The sequence below is a fragment of the Pieris rapae genome, chromosome 17, assembly GCF_905147795.1.
Source record: "Pieris rapae chromosome 17, ilPieRapa1.1, whole genome shotgun sequence".
Taxonomy (NCBI): Eukaryota; Metazoa; Arthropoda; class Insecta; order Lepidoptera; family Pieridae; genus Pieris; species Pieris rapae.
Genome location: NC_059525.1, coordinates 4,320,121 through 4,342,903, shown reverse-complemented (window position 1 = coordinate 4,342,903; position 22,783 = coordinate 4,320,121). Strand labels below are relative to the sequence as shown.

Here is a 22,783-nt window from a genome sequence, read left to right as displayed (position 1 = left end):
ACCAAATAAGAAAATCAAATACCTCCCTGCCCCCTATAATGCGTAATACTTGCACTGCCCCACAGTATATGGTGTTCGTTTTATATACTAAATATAATTTTATGTAAGCTCAACTAAAATCAGTCTGTATAGTTCATTGATTACTGGAATGAATTACTGTTGACCTCCATGCTTACTCCTGGTACTAGTATGGGCATGTCATGGACAAATTCCGTCGTTCTTTTTGGGCACTCATTGTGCCTACCGATACTTCCTCTTATTGTCCCAAATCCACCGTGAAGTCCATAGTTAACACCAGTATAAATGATTTAACACAACGTTAGTTCTATTTACTATAGACTCGTAATATCAACAAGTAATACCGAATTACTGGAATGAAATGGTGCGACAGCTTACAAAACGAATCTATTTGGTTTTATGTGTGTTATTTGTGGCAAAAGTCGGGGCGTCGGTGCTTAAAGATGAATCTGAAGACCATCTGAAAGAGCTGGCGCACAACGATGCTGCTGAAGTGATAAAATTAGAAAAACAAAAAGGAGAAAAGGATCATCACATTGAAAGCATTATCAATGATGACCACACTGATAAACATTCAAAAACAACTGACGATCTCAAGTATTTGACGAAGGATCACGAAACGAAAGCAGCTTCAGAGAGCGACGATTACAAAGGCTCGAACGTCAAACAGGACAAATTAGAAGATACTCAATCAAATGGTTATAAGCGCGGTCATAAAAAGGGACACCATAAACAAGGATTTCAAAACTCATATCATAAAGATGAATCCTCGAATAAAAGTACGTATTTCGATGACATTACTGATGAAGGCGACCAAGCTGCTTATAAAAGTAAGGTAAACAGTTACGACAATCACGATGGAAGGAATTACAGAGGATCCCATAACAACGGACATGAATATCTTAGAGATCATTACAGAGACGGAGGTCATAATCGCTATGGAGATGTCGGTAACAAGCGAGTAGCTCATCAGGATTATGAGAGGAAACGTTACTTGAAGGATTTGGAGGACTACAATAAGTACCGTAATGGTAGAAACTCTTACGATAGAGGTAATGTCCATGATCATCATGAGTATAAAGAACCACACATGTACCACGTTCCGCATCAAGAACCAGGATGGGATTGGCAAAAATGGGACGATCGGAGGAAGTGGGAGCAACCAGCATGGGAAGAGAGCCCTGGATGGGATAGAACTGGATGGCGACAAGATGTCGGGCCTGGATATCATGATCGAGGCTTACACGATGGTATTTACTATGGCTCAAACCCTGGATATCGATATGGAGAGTCAAGATCAAATCCCGTCGCTGAAATTCCTGATACTCCTACAGATGTTCCTTCGAATGCACCAGTGGTAGCGCGTAGAAAACAGACGATAACAATATACGAGGATCCAAGGTATAGTGGTAAAGAAGGGGGCCAAGTGAGGCGAGAAGAAGGTGACTACATCCAACTTGATATAAAACCTAGTACTCGCCGATATGCCAGCTACGACGATACCTACTACAACTTGCCTGTTAGGGAAGCTCAAGCAAGTAATATAAATCGGTTAGTTTACAATAGACGATCATAGTATTAAATTATAATCTATAATAAAAAAGTGTAACATGAATTATTAATATATGCTTATATCAGTAATAAAAATATACTGAATCTAATTACCACCGTTGCTTGCAAATTCAAAATTTAACCCCGAGGACATTATTGACACGCACGATCATTTAGCGATGTGTATTATTTGTATCTGCGATACTCGAATACATTCAAACAACAGGCTTATTTAATCCAAAACAATTGAAATACATTTTTCAAATCGCTTAAAAGAAAAATACTGAATAAATATTAAAATATTTGATTGCTTGTTATGCATTTCTCACTTTGTCTCTGACAATAACACCATTCAAGTTTTACAGATTAATTCTCTTTATTACTCTCGGCTTTAATTAACGGAAGTCGTTATTGAGGCACTACCCAGGAGCCACTCGTAGATATTTTTCAGTGCTTTTATTTGTAATTTAAATTTTGCAACCCTTCGTTGTGGTTCCGCTTTAGGGGAATAAACTAATTTAAACGTTAAGCCCCAGTTAAAGTCCCTTATAATATAATGTCCATTCGATGTGTGTATCGACCGTATCGATTGTAATGTAGCAAAATTTGTACTATTGTGTTTGTAATATACAATTCATTAATCAGCTATTATGGCCCAGTATAATTTAGCCCTGTACTTTTCAGTTAGTGTCAACTTTATTCTAAAAGTCATCCCTTCTTTCGCCAATCCTCGATTAGGTTTTATATCTATAATGTTAACTTTTATATATATATACATACTAGAGCAGAGAGTAGTATATATGTATATATATATATATTGGTAGACAGTCTACTCACATAACCAGCCAATCTGCAATTAAAATACACTCCTCTTATGTTACTTTGTAAAAGTAGTCGTGTTCTACTTGAAATTGCATCAAACCTTTGAAATTAAGTTTTGGGAGACGAAGACCAAATTGAAATTCATTTTTGAAAACGGAATATATTTCGACCAAAAGGAATATTTTGTGTGGTTGTAAATGAATTCAATCCAGAAGCAAAGTTTCAGACGTTAATTGTAAAATATAATACATATTTTGTTTTTGTGCAACATCTAAATGATACACACATAAGTGATAAGGCTATATTTAACACATTTTTGTATATTTTAATTATTTATTTCCATATTAGTTGAATTATTACTAGTAAGTATTTTGTAGAGCCCCAGTTTCAGGTAAAAGTGATCTTAATGCTGTACTTAATGTAGGGTTTTTTCCATGATAATATACTATTATAACCACTAATGAGCTTGTCTCTTGATAAAGGCCTTCTTCGCTATTCTATATAACATTCTTCCCCGGCCAATCTTCTTCGATGTCCTCCATCCAACGCTTCACATGTTTCTTCACGATTCAAAGCTTTCTATATTCAGTAACAATCTTAACGTTGGAAAAAATCATGACGTAATGAGAATGGACGGGTATTGCGACTGCAGAACAGAACATTGCTGCATCTGGCGAGGAGCTGGTTCATGAGACTGACGGCCAACCTGCAGTAATGAAGAGGCACGAAAACAAGAACAACATCTTCAGCAATTCAATTCAAATCAATTTCTCTAAACGTGTCTTATGATCAAACCGAAGTTATATTTGTTTACCACAGAAGTCTATATATAGTAAGTCTTATGTAGAATGTTTTACTTCAAGTACCTATAATATGTATGTTTGGATAATAATGAAAAAAATGACTTCCCACGATACAGGGAATCCTAGTGTGGTTGGCAATCCCATCTCATAACTTCTTCTTTCTTTTTGAATACTTGAGTATCTGCAGTGAAGCTATGAAATTCAATTCCCGTCCCTATTCGCTTAGCTCCTTCTCCATCTTTCTTTAAATTTCTACTAAACAAACATTACCTGTCCACATCTTACCCCTCACTTTCTTACTAACTGATGCGAAACTGATCTATAATTATCGTCATGTGCACTTTTACTTTTTCACATGACCTTTTCTAGTTTTGTTTTTGTTCCTGTTTTAATTTTGTCTAAATGACTATTTGTATTATTGCACTTCTTGTTACCCCTATCTAACTTAATTTTGTTTTTCTCACAGTGGCTGCCTGAAAGAGATCGCTCGTAAACGATAAGGCCGCGTGTTGCCCTCCTTTTAATTTAATTATGTCAGTGTATTATATTTCAGTATGCATGATATGCAATGAAAATAAACTACATACAATCGGACTTTTCGAACTAATAATAAATACTACTATTATTAACTGAGATTAATTACAGAACTCAACCATCAAATACACAATCGCTTCGTAAATTAATACCCTCATCCTCTTTTTATTAGACTTGATAACGACTTGTCTTACACTAAAGCAATTTCAAAACGACACCCGAATAACACGCCAATAATCGTTAGTAGCGATTGGAAAACAAAACTGTGATTATAGGATATTATCTATCTGTTCCATCCTTGTTTTACCCGTTTGTGAATGTATGTGTGTCCCTTTCACGCGGAAAGGGGAAGGACGACCATGACATTACTTTAACGAACTTTCGATGTCGTATTGGGGAGGTTCTGAGACGTGTATTATAATATTAATTGGAATGTATATCGTTGAAAAGATTACTTCATATGCTCTATGTATTGAAGTGGTAATGTACTCCTTTACTCCGTAACTTTCAACAGGCTATCTGAGGTTTTTGTATGCAAGTTCGATGTCTATCGCAATATCCGTAGTGCTGATGTCTCGCCCTTGGAATCGCGTGGAACAAAAGCTCGTTATTGAGTTGGAAACGCTGTCATTATAGCTATTGGATATTACATACCCAGGCTTAATATACATTTTATAATGTTGCCGGTTCTAGATGCCCATTTCATATTATTAATACTAAAATCGCGCTGTCTCAAACCCAATCATTACTATATTCATTCTAGACTAGAAAAAAAGTTCGTTCTTTGAATGGTTCACTCTAGAATGGTTGGAATTCCATCGCTTATTGACAATTTGGGCGCCTGTTGCATAATCCTTTTTTTATATATTTTCATTTGTATTGCATGTAATATAACATTTGTAATAAAACATGAGCTATGTACGTACCTTTTAAATATATGTGTCAATTTTCAAAGTTTCAAAATTGCAAAAAAATGAAATTCTTTTATTGCAACTTTGCACTAAATTAACACATGTGTTGCGTTTGTATTACAAACACAAAATTAAATCCTAAATTGCAACACAAAAACACTTTTACACAATTATAATGTAAATCTTGTTAATTGATACAAACAAAATCCTGAAGGGGAATCAAAATTAGACTTTTATGTTTCCAGGAAAGTAATAGTATTAATAATGACGTCATTTCCGTCGGTATCTCGAGTCGCGGATTCCCGACAGAACAATGTAGTCGCAACTCGCTTATCTCCGACTTTGTTTATTGTCTGAACTTGCCTCAATGGCCGTTTTGTTTCAGATTTCCAACTCAGTTTAGATGAACAAGTTGGTCTTCTTTTGTGGTACCGTTTATACGATGCGATATATCTGCAAATGGAATTAAAATCGGATCATTTAACACCTGCGAACTCTGTACTCTATTTTTTATTCACTGTATAATATGTATCAGTGATACTGATTATCCAAAACGCTTGTTATTTATGTATAAATTAATAATTATTCATTTGAATTTGAATTATAATTCAAAATTGCTTCTATTAAATACATCATATTGTATAAAATTCTTCTAGACTACAAGTATGACGCAAGAATATGTAACGTATATATAACTTAATGTATTTATTTTGAGGGTAGCGAACTAAATAGCAAGGAAAATAAGTGTATATGAGATTGTTGTGTTGTGAGTTTTCTGGTTTAGAAGTTGCGTGAATAAAAATGAACTTTTATTTTATTATTATTTCGGTTTATATTATAAAGCCTCATTGAATTGTTTCTTTTTCCTTCTTGAAACCCCCTAAAAGTGCTCCATACATATAATAATTACATAGCAACCCAGTGGCGTACAATCCTAGATAGGTCTTAGCCTCGGATTGCATCCGTTTCTTCGTTCATTTTTATTTTATAACCTCTAAATAGATCGGCATATTTATCGATTTTTGAATGTTAAACATGCCGGTTTCGAAAAAATCAATTGGTGAACATTCGTGATTCGAACGTTAGACCTTAGGGATGAGAAACGGCTTAAACCACTACACCAGCATTGTTATCATACATATAACATAAATAATACTTTTGTTTGGTGAAAATTATCAATTAAATTTTGGTAATACAAAATTTTACACCTTATTTAAATTTCTTAAAAAAAATATGCCTCAAAATAAGTTCCTCAATAAATTGAATATAACAATAGTTTATACCTATTGCAAACAAATTAGCGATGTAAGTTTTAAGTGGTTGTGAATACAACTGGCGTAGAATGTAAAATCGTAGCATTTAAACTCGAAAGGGTTATTTGTTCATCCGTGACGAATCCACTGCCTGTAGCTAACTAATTGGTATGAAATAAACCGCTCCCATGAGATCTATCACCCCTGCATTTGTTTGAGTCCAAGTCATTCGTGTAAAGCGCTTTCAAAATTAAATTGATGCAATTCCGTACAACCCTTGTAGACATTTAACTGAAAAATATATTTTTATTCTGAAGGGTTGAATTCACAAGTCGTTATAAGAAAAATGCCACATTTACGAAATGCCTTTAACAATATTTCGAGACTTTTTGTAAGACTTCCCTTTTATTAGCTCGCCTTTTGTGTTAATATTAATTTACCTTGGGAGAAAATAAATTCACTTTTTATGGATTTTAAAATAACAATGACATTGCGAAAATGATAAAGGGACCGAAATATATTCTTTGATCTTTGAAAGGTTTCTATTGAAAATGGTAAAATTGTTAAATTACGATGTGTACGACAAATTTAAACGTTATGTCAAATTCCATAAATTAAAAAAATACTAATTTTTCTACTTATTTATTTATTTATTAAGTCTACAACATCATACATATTACGAAATCTACTCATAATTTAATAAACCTTCTATCTAATATGTACAACAATATATGAAAACATAAATTTTGCAAAAAATAAGAATTAAAAAAATACAATTAAAAACATATACAAGATAAGAAAAATACACAATAAAATAAAATCGCTTACGTAACACATACATAACATGTTTCAGAATAATAGCTATTCTAACCCCAAACCACGATTATATTGCTTAGGAACGAAGCATTCAAATTAAAAAACTATGACTTTAATATCCCTTAATCATAATGAATCAATTCCAAACTATTAGAAATTGTGTAAACCTAATAAAGTTATAACCACTCCCGCCCATAACTTATTGGACAAGTGTTTGCCCATGGCGCGGGGCAATATGTTCCACAAACAGCCGTCAGGTAAGTTATGGAGACCCTTGTGCGCAGTTTTGCTTATTAACGAGACCAACATGGCGGACGCTTGATAAGATTTCGGTTTGTCTTGCCAGGCATTCGTGCCTTAAGGCGGTATTCGAGTATTTCGAGTTGAGGCCACTCAAAGCGCTTCGTTTACTTAGCTTATATTATAATGAAGTGAGTTAATATTAACAATTTATAGTTTTGTTGATACAACTAAGTTTGAAATGCTTCGCGGCCGAAAAATATCTTGGCATTCTTATACTCCAAAGACGGTTTTTTATTGTAGCAATATATTGTGCCCTCTAATGAGAGACATCCCTGTGTTACGGTTAATGGATTTACATAAATTACACTTAGAATTAAAACTAAACTATATATTTATGATTTACTTGATGTATTTGTAAACTGTGACCCAATAAATTATGGTATTATCAGGGCCAGAGTTTGAGTAGCAGTGCACAAATGTTTTGTAACACAAATTGACTTATGATTAAAATACTTTTATTATACTTAGATGGATTTTTAGTTAACAGTGGAGAAGTGTTAAATACTTAAAATTGACTTATATTTGACTTATTTGTGAACTATAGAAATATTTTTAAAATTGGAATTTCGTCTATCCGAAGCGAATTTCAAGTTTCGTAGCCCTTCCGTAGCATGAGGCTACGAATCGCACGACTGCTTCGGATAACTACTAACCGATGTGTGCTCACGAATTATAAACTATTTCCTACACCTGCATAGTTCTGTTAGTGAATACCTTGGTGAAGTTGCTTTGAACGGTTTACGACTCGTATACTAAAGTAATTTAAAATGGAATTGTTAAAAATTTAATCTAGAATATTCTTAGGATTATTCCTATTTTCATCCACTTATATATAATTATATTTTATGTTCTTGACACTTTTTAACGCGTAAAAGATCCGATCTTTCTGCTATGTTGGAGGCTAGTTCCAGTTCAAAGCTGTCACCGTCGATAATGTAGAATTTTTTTTCTGTTTAACATTGTATTTTTTAATTAAATTTCCACTTATGAAACAGATTAGATATTTCAAAGTAGATTTTTTATTTGATTTTTAGGTTTGATTTTCGACAGTTAGAAAGTCAATTGAAAAATATATTTTTTTATAAATGATCCGAAAAGTCAGCCAGTTACAACAGTAATTTGAATGCTGGTTCAAACCTACAGTAATATAAGTATATAATATATATATAAAGGTAGCGTAAAAATATTATTTTGTATTATTTATAAATTCTTGTCTTCTATCCAAACATTTAAGTATGTAAATCCTCTTAGCAACTTTAAGACGTACCAAGTTATCAGTGGAAAGTTGGAAATTTGTTAATGCCGAGGGCTTTAAACAATATATGTATGAGCTTAAGCCTACGGCTAAATTGCCTTAAAGTCTCGAATACTAAATACAAACAAGCTACTACAGGCTTGTGGAATATTATGAACCTGTATATTTCTTTAATATTTAATTCGAATAAGTGAAGATTAGTTTTTTGATGAATGCCGAACGACGTTTAACGTATGAACTTTCAGACTTTAAGAATTTAAATGTGTTATTAACAATGCTTTAGAAGTGGTTAGGCCTGTAGATATATAAGCCGCACTCTGCATTCAGTTTATATTTGGTATCCTAAATATAAGCTTAACCTGAGTCGATTTTTGAACGAATCAGTGACGCAGCTTTTACTCACAGTAAACTAAGAAGGTATGGATGAATTACGTGGCATTTGTTTTGTTATATTCCATTTATTATAACAATTATTAGTTTCGTAATTATAGTATTATTATTAAAATGCAGGTGTTATAAAGCTTACAGACATATACATAATATATATTACACTCACATATAAACACACAAAATAACAATAATCAACAAAAAAATTAAAATGAAATCCCTTTTTCCATTTGATTCGTTTCAAATGTCTGTATGCTCTACTTGGCCCTGGCTCAGCATTATGCTGAGGAGCAGTGTTTCACAGCAATATCTATATATAGCAAGCAAATATCCCAAGAAATAACCCTTAACAATCCGGCTAGCAATTAATTTAATACCCTCATAACGTTGATCCAGTATTAAATTTTAGGACCTCAGCACGCGAGATATCACGTTGAGGAGGAAACGAATGCGCCCATTTCTCATTTTAACCGAAGCAAAACTTAATAACCCTACTGGAAACGCAATAATTAGGAGCGTTCATTGCGAGATTCGGGAGAGAAATAAATGACGATCATTACGAGTCGCGTTAAGATATTTCATTCGGTTGGAACAAGACATTAGCGGGGAGCGCTCTGCGTTGTTCCCACGCAATTTAACAAAGAACAATAATATTAAGTTTTGTTTGTAGGTAGGATTGTTTATACTTGGTTATCATGGTTTTCCATTTAAGAAATAACATGTGATAATTTTCGTTTAACTATTTACATTAAATTTAGTAAATATTTATTATTAATTCTCTATTTTGTTATAAGCCCACAACGAAAGTTATAATAAATCATTGACAGAAATTTTTCTCGCATTAGGTTGATTAGGCCGGCAACGCACTCACGAGCCCTCTAACATCGAGATGTTCATGGGCGGCGGTATCACTTAACAGCAGGTGAGCCTCCTGCCCGCTTGCTCCCTGTTCTATAAAAAATTTTTTTTTCACGTGTAACACGAGTTTTAGATTTGCCGCCAATTTACAAAAACAAATAACAAATGAATGCAATATGCTACATCAGGTTACCAAATAGTTCTGAAATTGAAATTCAAAAAAGTTTTTTTATGTTTTTAAATGGCCAGTTCTAGACATTTTCAGTGTTGCCCACGTATATGCTAATCAAGAATTGTATAATAAGAAGCGTATAATGTACGAGTCTGTTAGAATTTTCTTTGAACACACCTGATAAATTATCAGAGCTCAGAAACAATGCGCACGTTTTTGTTGGATTCCCGATGTTTTTGTGTAGCAAGACTAATGTGTATTGTGAGAACCCTCACATCGCTATTACAAAGATTTACAGAATACTTTATGTATACAGTTAGAAAAGGTACGACTCTATAATTAATCCTAAGACGCTCTTCTTAAATTATAATAGTCCAGAAAATATATAAGCGTGTACATTTTTATGCCATTTTTAATAATGCCATGTGCATTTTTGACAAAACTGTTCAAAAAGGAATTAATATTTTTAGTTACAACCAACAAACAATACAACTATCTTATTACTTATTCCCACCAATTTGATGGTGTTTCTTATTAATATAAGATTACCAAGAATAATTGTATGTATTATTTAAAAATTAATAGTTTCCATTATGACGTGCAATGTCGATTGATTGAATTTATTCTGAGAAGATATGATAATTGATATTTTCGGAGACAGCGTCAGTTACGAATTATTAAAAATGTGATGTAGACTATTAAAGGGAATTAATTAAAAGATTTAATAAAAACAACATTCAAACAGTCTTACGGTTCATTCGATTTTTATTAATATGTAGTACAGTAAAAATTCCTGAATAATCACTACGGTGAATAAAAGTTGAATGCCTTAAAAAATTGTGTCAAAAGCCCGCTTATTTTACTTAAAACATTAATAAAGACGCAGCAATATGTATAATAGTGTGTGAGAACCTAAAATTACTGCTAATATGTTTAATTTCCCGAACAGTGGAAATAAAAAAAAGGATTGAATGTAAAAATGCACAAAAGCTTGTTGACAAGGGGACGCGATTGCGGGAGCACCAACTCGCGCAGAAGCGACCTGTTTGCCTCGCAAATACCAACTCAACTATTGACAGAGCCTATTTCACTTTTATTCATATTAGGGCTGTTTCAAATGTCGCTAGAAGCTGCGGTTTTCGCCTGGGGGCAGATTTTTTGTTCGTTAGGGTAAGTTGTAATTGTACCAAAGAATAAACACCAGAATTAAGATAACAATGACAACGTTAAATAGAAAAGTTCTGTAGGAAAAATTTAATTATTTTTTAACACTTTGGAGGAGGGAATGGTGTACTGGTTCTATTACCTATAGGAAGGGTCTTTGACCAGCTGATCCACTGACTGGCTGGTCTCCGTAGTCAAGGATGAGAAGTTGTATTGTTAGATAGAAAAAAAATCTTTATTTATTTTCCTTATTTCCTATTTTTACAATAAATTAAAACAATAGAAAACTAAACTAAAAACGTAATATAATCATAACAAGTGAAATATTAAAACCTTAACCTTTATAATTAATTATAAATAATGTACCTAATTCTTGGGAAGGCAGCCAGTGTGCAACTAAATATATCCGTCTCACAATGTTATAATACACTCTTAAATTAGATTTGACAGTACAGAATGTAACTATGGTTAATTTTTTTATAGGATAGGGTGGAAAATTAGCCTACGGGACGCCCAAAAAGGACACTCACTTAGGGGCTTCATGGGTCTGCTCTTCCAGGAGGAGTATACTTTTTGAAACAATTGGAAGTCATATCTTCTACGAAAACCCCTCTAGCGGGATTGATTCCACAATTCGCTGTTTCGCAAAAGAAATGTCTAATGAAGTGAATCGTAGAAGACGTGGGGGTCTAACCGCCACCACTTCATTTTATTCGTATATACGCATATAAAACGAAATATTATTTTCACAGCATATCTTGTTTATATCGATATAAACCTGCACAACACTAGTACACTTGAAAATCACGATTCGCGGATCATACAGATCGCATTTCGTTCGTTGTACGTGAGATTTTTTCACAAAAGACTGACGCGTCAAACGAAACAAATAAAAAAGGAATTTGACTAGACTTTTTTTATAGTTCTGGTATTAGTCAGAAATTTCTAAAAATTATATTGTTGTCACCATGGCTGGGGTAAGATGGCGTGTTTATTCCTAATGTAATATAATTATTTGTAGCTATGCGAATTTTAATAAAACAAATTCGTTCGACCGATCTCTACTGTGGGCGCGATAAGATGACAGGTTGGTATATTGGCAAAAGTCCGACAATTCTTCTCAGAGAAACAGCATTCTTTATTCCAAGATTTATTCGTGTGTGGAGTACGGCAGTCGCTGGGCCGGTGCTGCCAAATGTCATCTATTGCTATTGAGCTATTGAGTATATAGAGCTATAGAGTTTCACCCGTAGGTTGTTGACATACCTAGGGCCGCACTGCCCGATTTGGCTCGTAGTTTGTAAAAACAGCAAAGTAGTAGAATCTTCCATCTCCCCTAGAGTTTAATATGGTTTCATTAAGGCAGCGGATAAATAGGCATCGTCTGTCCAGTTCTGTTTAAAAAAACTACGGCAGTAATAATTAATTCCGGTTCTAGTATTTTTTATATTTATAAAAATTCTTTCAAAAAAACTCATCAATGTTTTTGTTTGCTTATTTTCTAAAAAAAAAACATTCCAAAGAATTGCCAATCCCATGACAGGATGTCACGTTTTGTACACATATAAAATGTAGATTTTGTATGTCGTTTTGTAAGTTGTACGTTGTGCGTGAAAATGCCTTCGTAAACTAAATTATTCAAAATAGGATACGTGGTATATACGCAATAACAGCAAATACATAGGGCTCGTAGTACCTAACAGAGCCGTTACATCGTAAATATATAAAAACATTTATACAAATTACACTTTTGAACATTATTAAATTTATGTTAAGATTTATTAAATTTATTAAAAATAGCATATATTATAATGTTTTAAATTAATCTGATTCATTAAATGTATTTTTGGAGAGCTGGGAACTCTGACAAAGGTACCTTTTACTTAAAAGGGTCCCTAAATCTAAACGTTCTTAGCGTTGGTAAAGCAATGTACTTGTTATGAATTTTATTTTTACCTAAACTTTAATATATTTATTTAAATGCCTATTTCTTAGTTGTGTTTGAAAACTCATAGATTTTAAAAGAAGCTGGAAATAATCATTTAGATATCGGCTGGATTATTTTTGTATCATAGTCGCAAGGCGCCTATTTTATTCCAGTATAGTAGTTTGTTTCCTAGGTATGTTGTTTACACATATGTATAATGATCAAATCAAAGTATACAAAATATTGTAACAACTAATTTAAAAGAGTAAATATGGAGTTTCTTATCCATTTTCACCATATTTATATATTTCTAATTTTGGGAAAGGGCAACTAGAATTTTGTTTTTATATCGTAATTTGTAATTTTTGACTGTGAAAAGAGCTTGTTTAATAGGGGTAATTATAAAGGATTTGACTCGACTCTACTTAAGTTCTCTTTAACCTTTTAGACTTTTTAAGATGATTTATATTTCTTTATATATAAAGGAACTTAACGTAAAACACGCTTCAAGAGCCTGACTACCAATCTCTAGTAAAGGCACGCACTAAAAGAGAGAATATAATATAGTCTCTCCTTTAGTGCGTGCCTTTACTTGTTGTACATGTTATATATATAATATATATATATATATATATATTATATAACATGTACGTTATTTTAAAACAACTTATAAGTTATATTTATATAACTTATGATACTCTCATAGTGCACAATATAAACAAGTGACAAAGTGCGGCGTAAACAGCATTATCAACGGGGTTGTAACATTTTATTGGGCGCAATCCGAGTCAGTAGACCCCGAACACGCCGAGATAGCACTCCTGCCAACAATTAAACTGAACAGATAATGCTGCGAGATTTTCCTTCATTTTCACCCGAATTTTCTTATCTTACTATATTTTACATTGGAATTTGAATTGACTTTAATTATTTTGATATATTCTTATAAATTACGTTCTATAAATATGTCTTCAATTATATTTCAACTTTAAGAAAATGCATAAAAACGGAGAGGAAGTGAAAGAAAGAGGAAGAAGAGAAAGAGGAAGATTTAACAGTTAAGAAAAATTTTAAAACTGTATATTTATTTATTAAGTTGATAAAATGAAATTTTCGAAAGAAATATCAGGTAAACAGGTTATATTTGCGACTAGTGTTGCAATTACACAAATTGGTCTAATTATAGCCTTCGTTGCAAGTGGACATTTCGAACTGACCGTAAATTATTGTTACTGCAGCTACTAAACACTAGGAACATAATTTAGAATTGACTTATATTGTTTAATTTTCTTTCTTTTTTTAAATATACTTACCAATGTATGAAAACGATACAGACCCATTCATATGATATCATGTTTCTATATTAGCTAAAAAGAATTATGCTACTTGACCAATTACAATTTATATGTTATATATTTCCAACCATGATGAAGAAAATATGTTTTTCATATTTTAAAATATTCAGCATACGTAGCAAATTACAGTTAGGATTTTTACTAATTACATTATTTAAGTAATTTAATAACTCTTTGATGAATATATAAGTATATAAACAATCGAGCTTTCTACCCTAATTAATCTTTACGTCAAAATACGCGCTGAAATCATTTATACAGAAAAGATAATCGCCAACAAAGAGACGCATTAAATCAATTACCTTCAATAAATTTGGATAAAAGCGGCAATTTGTATGAGCGAGGACTAATAACGCTAATTTTAAGTGAGCATTGTCCGTGTAATAAAATTTTATCAAACCCAGACTGGGTGGCGATTTACCCTTTGATTGTGGTATTAAATGAATTATTTTGATTTTAAGTGTTTGCTAAGGTGCTTTTGTGTGCGTGTGTGTATGTGAGAATGTGTGATGCAATATAGTATAATAAGCCATAGAATTAACTACTATAGACGTATAGGTAACATAAAAATTCAAGTAACTTAAAACAAATATTATAAAATGAATTATTTTGATTGTAAGTGTTTGCTAAGGTGCTTTTGTGTGTATGTGAGAATGTGTAATGCTAATAAGCCATTAAATAAAATTCAAGTCACTTAAAACCAACTTCATTTATACCAGTAATTTTCAAGTTAACTCTAGAAGGTAATGTTTTGACCGTTCGGCAAACGATGAGATGATGATGAGAGGATATCGATTAGCACTCTTATTGAATAGTGTGTGTAAAATTCCCTTATTGTAAGTTAAGATAGATTCTCTACAGCTTGACTGTCAATGTACTGTGAAATGTGTATTTGAATTTATATGTAAAAAAAATCAGGAGTTTCACTATAGTATATGTAGTGTATGTATTAGCAAGCCTAAGTGTATAACTAAATACATGAAAATATGAGACCTAAGAACTAAAAAACCATACGGACAAACCCTAATACACAAATAGAGAATGTATAAATAAGTGCGTGATGTTGGTGCCAACCTAATGTAACAGAGTCCAAAGTGGTGTGATTTTCCCAAACTTATTGGGTCACAATATTTAAAGGTTTAAAGGAGGCTTCGCCGCTTTGAGAGGAAGCAAGAAATGAATAAGAGCAGAATTAAAATTGTTATACAACGACATCGTAAATACTACTTACAACGGTACTCTTAACTCGAGCCGAGTAACATCGAATTTACTTGTTAACAAGAAATATCCAAAACCAACTGCATCATTGAACCCATATTTCAACTCACTTTGTCCAATAACTGAGCTTTTAATTAACAAGTGTTCTCGAGCGGGAAATCTTTTAAGTCCATGTTTTCCTACAGGTTTTCCTAATGAGTGATTTTCACAGTAATTTCCCAAGCCACGTGATCACCCCAGTGAAATGACACGAATTTCCAATAGAATAACTTTCACGAGAGAGTGCGCCGACTTGAAGTTGAGTGGAAAATGAATTAATTTTTTCATTAAAGATTGAACTGCGATTAAGCATTTATAGACCACTTGAATCTCTGATGACACATAAAAAATTGTTAGCGTTGCGTTTGTCAAAATACTAATACACAGTATTAATAATGATATTTAGATTAAATTATTATTGCTCGAAAATCACTTACGAAAGTTTTAGAATCAGCTTTAAAAAATTCAATAACAAAGAATAACAATATCGTTATCTCAACTGATGACAGCGTAAATACATTTTGACAGACCAAAGAGATCAATTCGGTGATAATAAATCAGTCAAGATTAATATGATATACCAAAAATGTTATTTAGATTTTTTCAATAATAACAGATTGTCAATAATTGATGTCAAAATTTATTTGATCACGTGACCGAATATAATAGCACCTTTCATTAGAACAATTGAACAACGGAATGAGTTTCATATAACTTTTTTTTACGTTCGCAGAGTCAGGACATATCGCTTGTCGTTTCATAAAAATGTGGTTAAAAGGTTGCGTTTAATAAAATTCCACTCTAGTAGACGGCTCACTAGGTGACTTTGATATTTTCGACAGAATTAATTAAAAAATTATAGAGCTTTACCACCCCGTAGCTATTGTTCAGCTCCACAAAGCATTTACAGCGCGGAAAAAGATAAATATTCGAGACTCAGGTAATTAATTGCGAATGCTTTTTTATTGAGTTATTGTTTGTATTCAAAAGCACGTATTGTATGGAAGTGCATTTTAGTTTAAACAGAATGTTTAAACGAATAACGATGTTTTATTATGTCTTATTAATATACTGTTCGTAGGATGGCGGTCTTTTTACGTCCGGTTTTAATAACGATTGGAAATTGTTTACTTATTCAGTTTATTTTAGTTTAGTTAAGAATCATGTCTTTCTAAGGCTTCATCTATCTAGGTTACAAATGATATCTTAAGAGTTACAATTCTTTTTTGAAATAAAAATAGCGCTACAACTTCGGGATTTTTAGAAAAGGAGGTGATCAGGCAAACTGGACCGGAAAGAAAACCAATGAAGAGGTGCTGTGTATGGTCGAACGTTGATAACGCCGACCATGGACACTCACATTACTAGAAGGCTCGCAAGTGCGTTGCTGGTTTCTTCTCAACCTGCATGTGCACTGCTAGGGCTTAGAGCTACTTGGCCAACATTCCTCGTTTCCATTGATCGCTCGTCCGTAAATTTTTTTTTATATATAATCAAGGCCTGGCTAATAAGCCATTATAAGCCACGATAAGAGATTGTAATAACAATTACTTTTTCTACGAAATGCTAGTAAAACTGTTCGAATTTCAAATTTTTCATAAATTCTTAGCGTAATTATTGCCCTTATTTCATAATAAGAATAATATAATTTGTTTTAATCCTACATTAGTCCGTATACGTTTCCTATTTTACGAGGGATGATTTTTCCACGACAAAGGATCCCAGAGGATGGATCTGGTAATTATGATTGAGCACAAAATGGATAAAAATAAGGTGCGGTATTGTTTCAGAGATAATTAGGGTTTGTGGTCCCGACGGGTAGCCGCGAACTGCAAGTCACACGACTTAACGGTTATTCTGTGTTTCTACCGTCACATTTTATTAATTTATTTCTTTCATATTTTTCTTTATATTAATAAATGGAAAATGCAAATAAAAATTTGCACCTATCCATGAATCAAATATAAATGGTAAAATGCAGTTTACACTTTTGCAGTTAACTCGAATTAAAATTACGATGTTTTATGATTATATATTATGTTTTAGGATGCTGACTAGTCATATATCATAGTCCTCTATCGCATAGCTATTAAGAAAATATACAGTAATTGTTTTTCAAATCAGACTGTCTCAGATAATTGTTAAGGAATTGCAATAAGACGTTAAATTGAACCCTAAATTGACATAAATATTTTGACATCCCCAGTCTCCACCGCTTTAATAACATGCAAGGAACGTCGATTATGAATATTAATATGGCGGCGGCAGGTTAGCGGTTGACGCTAATTCGCACTGACAAATCATGTCTCAGTTAACTGTGCTTAAGTTTATATAATCTTGAGTATAGAATAAATAAATAAAAATATTTTCTACATTTTATATTCTTGCAATATAACAATGATTTATCTTAGTCAGAATTTTGTAGATACATTCTCGATCTTTTGTAGATTTTTGTTCACTGACCTAAGACAAGGTTATAAATAACTTTTGTCTTCTTATAGTGCGGGATTATTTTTAGAGTGTAATATTCGGATGAATTTTGATAAATTATTTTAGAGTAGAACGAAATCTTTATAACTTAGTGTAACATATTCTGTGACAGTTGACACATCCCGCCAATTTTTGAACAATATCAAAAGAAGGCGTCCCTTTTTGAATTTAGAATAGCCCAGTCTGGAGCGACCTACGTAAGCTAACTTCTAAAACTGCTAATTCGAATTGAGTTAAATCCTCCCGCTTCGATCCTCATTGCTTCGAAGATAAACCCATAATTAAGAGCCTTCGCGATCGATTAACTTAAGCCAAGTTTAAATAGACATTAACTTTAAGAGAAAGGTTTACTCCGCCGTGAAATGGCATTAGGTTTTCGCGCATTTTATGCGAGTACAGGCGAGAGACGAGTCGCTAAGAAAGGGGGATTTAATGGAAGATTGACTTAATTGGTATCATCGTAAATTAGGAGACGTATTCTTGATTGACAGTTTTAAAGATTTTCGTAGCGCTGTTGTTATGTTAAAGGTTTATTGTTTTAGGAAAATAATATAATCTATTTCTGTATGATTCACATGATATTTTAAGGGCTCGATACCTTAAAGAAATTAGAAATATTCCAATTATAATTTCATTAAACTTAGGTACACATTTCAAGGGGAACATATTTACTAGTTTATACCATTTTTATGACAAGTATTTTAGATGAAGCACGTATGAAGTAAATCTTTACCTTTACATATTTAATTTGATTTTTAAGTGTGTTTATTACAGTAATAAAGTTAGATTACTAACCATTGCGTTATATTTGATTTCAGAACTTACTAATGCTAGCCTGTAGTAAGATAAAAGATAGTAGAACTATTTTTTTTCTATGCAATTGTAGAATTAGGCTGATTTCTAAAACGTATGATAACTTAAAAATAAATTATTCAAATTTCTGTGACTCCCTATAAAATTAATATTATATATTTGCCACAGACTAGCTATTATATAGTGACGTGACATTCCGTATCCTGTTATGAATTGCCCTCAACGTAAATGTTTAGGAAATGTCAGTTTGACCTTATACTAACTACCCCTGAATTATTTGACAAGCTTGTTTGATCTTTATGAGGTGCCCTTTGCGATGATACCTGTCAATTTGTCATGGAAATACGTAGCTTATTTATAGGCTATGAATAATAAGTAATAATTGGATGGTTATAGGTTTAGATTTATTGCTTTTTTGCCGAAATGTCAAAGGATGGCGTATAAGCGAAATAACATACAAATGCCGATTTTGTTATTTAGAAAATCTTACAGATTTATAATCATAACAAAACTATAATATATACACAGAGAATACGTGTCGGGTGTGTGTGTTTCTAAGTCAGGCATGTAAGTTAAAATCGGCTTGATTCAGTGACATTAAATGTCTTATAGGGTTTAAAGTATATCTCTTTTTAAAAGAGTAGCAAGTAGAATTTAATCTAGTGTTGAGAAAAGTCGTTTGAATTGAGGCATGTCGGCTTCCTCATGACGTTTGTCTTCACCGTACTGGCGAGGGTCAGTATCAATATGTTAAGGTTATAAATTATATAACCTGAAGAAGTTGATAGCAATTTGAGTAGATCAATGAAGAATACAAAATAATGTATCTCTTCCAAAACCCCTTTGGAGTAACGGATTATACTCAAGTTTCGAGTATTACATTTTCAACGCTATGAATCCAAAATGTTTCCAAGACACGAAATATTAAAAATTCCTTCGAGCCGGATTTGAACCAGCGACCTATGGATGACTTCTTTTACACTACAGTCCACCGCTCTACCAACTGAGCTATCGAAGGCGTACATGAAATTGCGAATTTTATGTATGTTATCAACCTTGTTACGTATGAGGTGAAAGGTGCTCTACTTATCGTGTTTTTACCTAATGTGAAACATTGCATGCGTTATACATTTATAGTGTTGACCAAAATTAAAATGATTGCCATCGTGGCTTAGTGGTGGTAAATGTGGAGGTATTAGCTTCAATTACTAGAGAAATAATAATTGTTAAAGTTAACGGACGACAAATAGTACAAAGAATGATCACTATCACTCACATCACTATTCCTCCTGTCTTAAAAGATAACATTTTCTGACTGAACGCATTATTATTTATTACATAGTGGAATTTAACGCAAATACATTTAAAAATAAATATTAAATAGATATATTGTCTATAGATGCATAAACTATTCTGTAGATACAATTGTGAATTTAAACCAATTTGAAAACACTCGTAAAATGTACATAAATATCAAAGTAATAGAATAAAAGATAATATATTCTCTCAAAGAATCCTCCAATAAAAGGCCTAATCACAGAATGTATTACTTAGCTAGTAATACATTCTCTGATTAGGTGGGTACCTACAAAAAGTTCCTTCGAGCCGGATTTGAACCAGCGACCTATGGATACCAATTTATACTCTACAGTCCACCGCTCTACCAACTGAGCTATCGAAGGTATATAATAACAAACAAATGTACTCATATCAACTCAACATTAATACGTAATACAAAGTGAAAGGACCGAAATTAATATGGCTGGGTTACATCGCCATCTAGGGAGTGTCACAGCAAAACTAATCCATGTAAATGCTTTCAATATCTATCAAAGTTTAGCTTTATGATTTGTGGGTAGTTACAAAAAGTTCCTTCGAGCCGGATTTGAACCAGCGACCTATGGATACCAATTAAAACTCTACAGTCCACCGCTCTACCAACTGAGCTATCGAAGGTATATGGGTATGTATAAATTTACTCAGATTTAACAACGCGGCACCAATACGTAAGTGAAAGGTCCCAAATTATATTTGTTTGTTAACGCCATCTATTGGGTCCAATAGTTAATTTTATTTATTTTGCTTAATTAAGTTAATTATCGCAATACTTTCTTGTGACTTATGCGACTAGGTTGTATACACTATTTACACTAGAATTATATATTAATTTTGCAAATTTTCCATGTTATTTAGGATATAATCATTGTATAAGTACTTTTAATTACATTGATTAATTTACTTTTATATACTCAGGTAGCTAAAGATAATTTATATATTTTTTCTGTATTTAAAGTGCGTAATCCACCGTTATACTATCAGTGCCAACGAAGTTTTAATTAAGTTTAGGGTACTAGATTTGCACTGAGTTGTTTTGAATTTTAAGCAATGGACTCTTGCCTATAAACATAAAAAGGATTGCGTAAAACCTTTTGGCTTCAGTGATGTAACCTTACATTAGTTACATAAAAAATAAAAAAAAGCCACACTCATACTTTAACATTCTCTCTCTCGATAATGTCCAAGAACATAAGTGTCTCTTAGATTTAGGAACTCTTCAATAATAGTATTGTCTTTTATTTACATAACTTTTACACATTTAAAGAAAAACACTTTTTTAACGGATTATAGATATGTATTATTATATTTAAACTTATAATTATTTAGGTGTTTTTTTTAACACCTTTGTCTTCAGTCACCGTGACCACGCACGCTGTAAAGCACGCGAAACGTCGGTTTAAATTTAAAATTATGTACAAATAATTATAAGTTTAAATATAATAATATATATCTATAATCCGTTAAAAAAGTGTTTTTCTTTAACTCTTCAATAAGTTAAGTTAGTTTTTTTGTTTATTCAGCATCGCAACCACACTACCCTTAATTTTATGTAAATTATATGTTATATTAAACGATTAAAGACAGCAGCTTCAAACAAAGAGTTTTATTTAACATATATACAGCAACCATCACCGAAGTTAACTCTTGTGTCAATTTGTTATAATGATTTGCGACAACGAAGTGCAAAGTAAGCTGCGTCATCTTAATAAAATTTAGTTATATAATATAAAAGAAAATTAAGTAATGACTGATTTAGATAAGTGTTAAATATAAATAATTTTATATACTGCAAAATACTGCTAATAACAGCAGAAGTAAATAAATGTCTTCTAGTCGAGTACTTTTTTCGAGATGACATAAACAAGACAAGCATAGGCTCGATGACATAAACAAGACGTATAGACTGGAGTGGTAACGCAAGTTCGGCTCTGTACATGGAGAGCATACAAAATATATGACGAGAGAACGTTGCGGTATTTGCTGCCGCGGCTAATAAATAGTCTACCCATTCAGATAATAGATAGCCTAACACTAACTAACATAAATTCTAAATTAAAAAACTACTTTTACATGCATTTGTCGCGCTCCTAAACAAGACTGCTATGGTTACATTAATACAAACCACAGCGGTTTTCGAATGTAACATATTGTGATATACTATATTATTTTGTAAAATAAGGAGAAAAAAAAATATAACAAGACATTTCGCTCAATATACCGCAACTCTGTAGTTTACTTTATTTGTGTTTTTTTCCAAAAATTCCTTCGAGCCGGATTTGAACCAGCGACCTATGGATGACTAACTTTCACTTCTACAGTCCACCGCTCTACCAACTGAGCTATCGAAGGTATATCTCTGTTTTTTAATAAACAAGTGTTAAGTCAGGTATTAGCCTTGACACGCCACGCGTTACGATTTAGATTGCAATTGATGAATAATATACAGGTTTTGGTGGGAATTAAAATTGTTTCTCATATAAATAAGGTATCAAGTCAAGTCAAGTCAAAATTTATTTATTCATATAGGTAACACAATGTACACTTATGAACGTCAAAAAAAGAAATATTAAATTAATCTAATTTTAAATTTACTGCCAGTTCTCAAATCAAGGGCGTAGAACGGAAGAGAAGAACTGGCAATAAACTCTCCGCCACTCTTTTTAATCGCCATTTTTTTTACACAATGTTTGTATGGAGCTTCAACCACTACATCATGTTCCATATGACATATTGAGTAATAAAGAATAAAAAAATAA

At 32.4% G+C, this 22,783-nt stretch overlaps 1 protein-coding gene and 4 non-coding genes across 5 annotated transcripts; 1 reads left to right on the top strand and 4 right to left on the bottom strand.

Moving 5' to 3' along the window:
* The first annotated feature begins 347 nt into the window (after nucleotides 1-347).
* LOC123689932 lies at nucleotides 348-1,594 on the top strand. The gene has a single exon (XM_045632017.1). It carries the CDS (start codon nucleotides 380-382, stop codon nucleotides 1,592-1,594), a length of 1,215 nt encoding a protein of 404 aa, XP_045487973.1. The 5' UTR covers nucleotides 348-379.
* Nucleotides 1,595-19,621: 18,027 nt separating this feature from the next.
* Trnay-gua lies at nucleotides 19,622-19,707 on the bottom strand. The gene is given in 2 exon segments: nucleotides 19,622-19,657; nucleotides 19,671-19,707. It is a non-coding gene; the product is annotated as a tRNA-Tyr (tRNA).
* A 578-nt stretch (nucleotides 19,708-20,285) lies between these two features.
* On the bottom strand, nucleotides 20,286-20,371 carry Trnay-gua. The gene is given in 2 exon segments: nucleotides 20,286-20,321; nucleotides 20,335-20,371. It is a non-coding gene; the product is annotated as a tRNA-Tyr (tRNA).
* A 188-nt stretch (nucleotides 20,372-20,559) lies between these two features.
* Trnay-gua lies at nucleotides 20,560-20,645 on the bottom strand. Its single transcript is given in 2 exon segments — nucleotides 20,560-20,595; nucleotides 20,609-20,645. It is a non-coding gene; the product is annotated as a tRNA-Tyr (tRNA).
* A 1,643-nt stretch (nucleotides 20,646-22,288) lies between these two features.
* Trnay-gua lies at nucleotides 22,289-22,376 on the bottom strand. The gene is given in 2 exon segments: nucleotides 22,289-22,324; nucleotides 22,340-22,376. It is a non-coding gene; the product is annotated as a tRNA-Tyr (tRNA).
* Nucleotides 22,377-22,783: the final 407 nt, after the last annotated feature.

Coding starts and splice junctions, on each gene's coding strand:
- LOC123689932 (XM_045632017.1), top strand. CDS start 380: ATGGTGCGACAGCTTACAAAACGAATCTATTTGGTTTTATGTGTGTTA.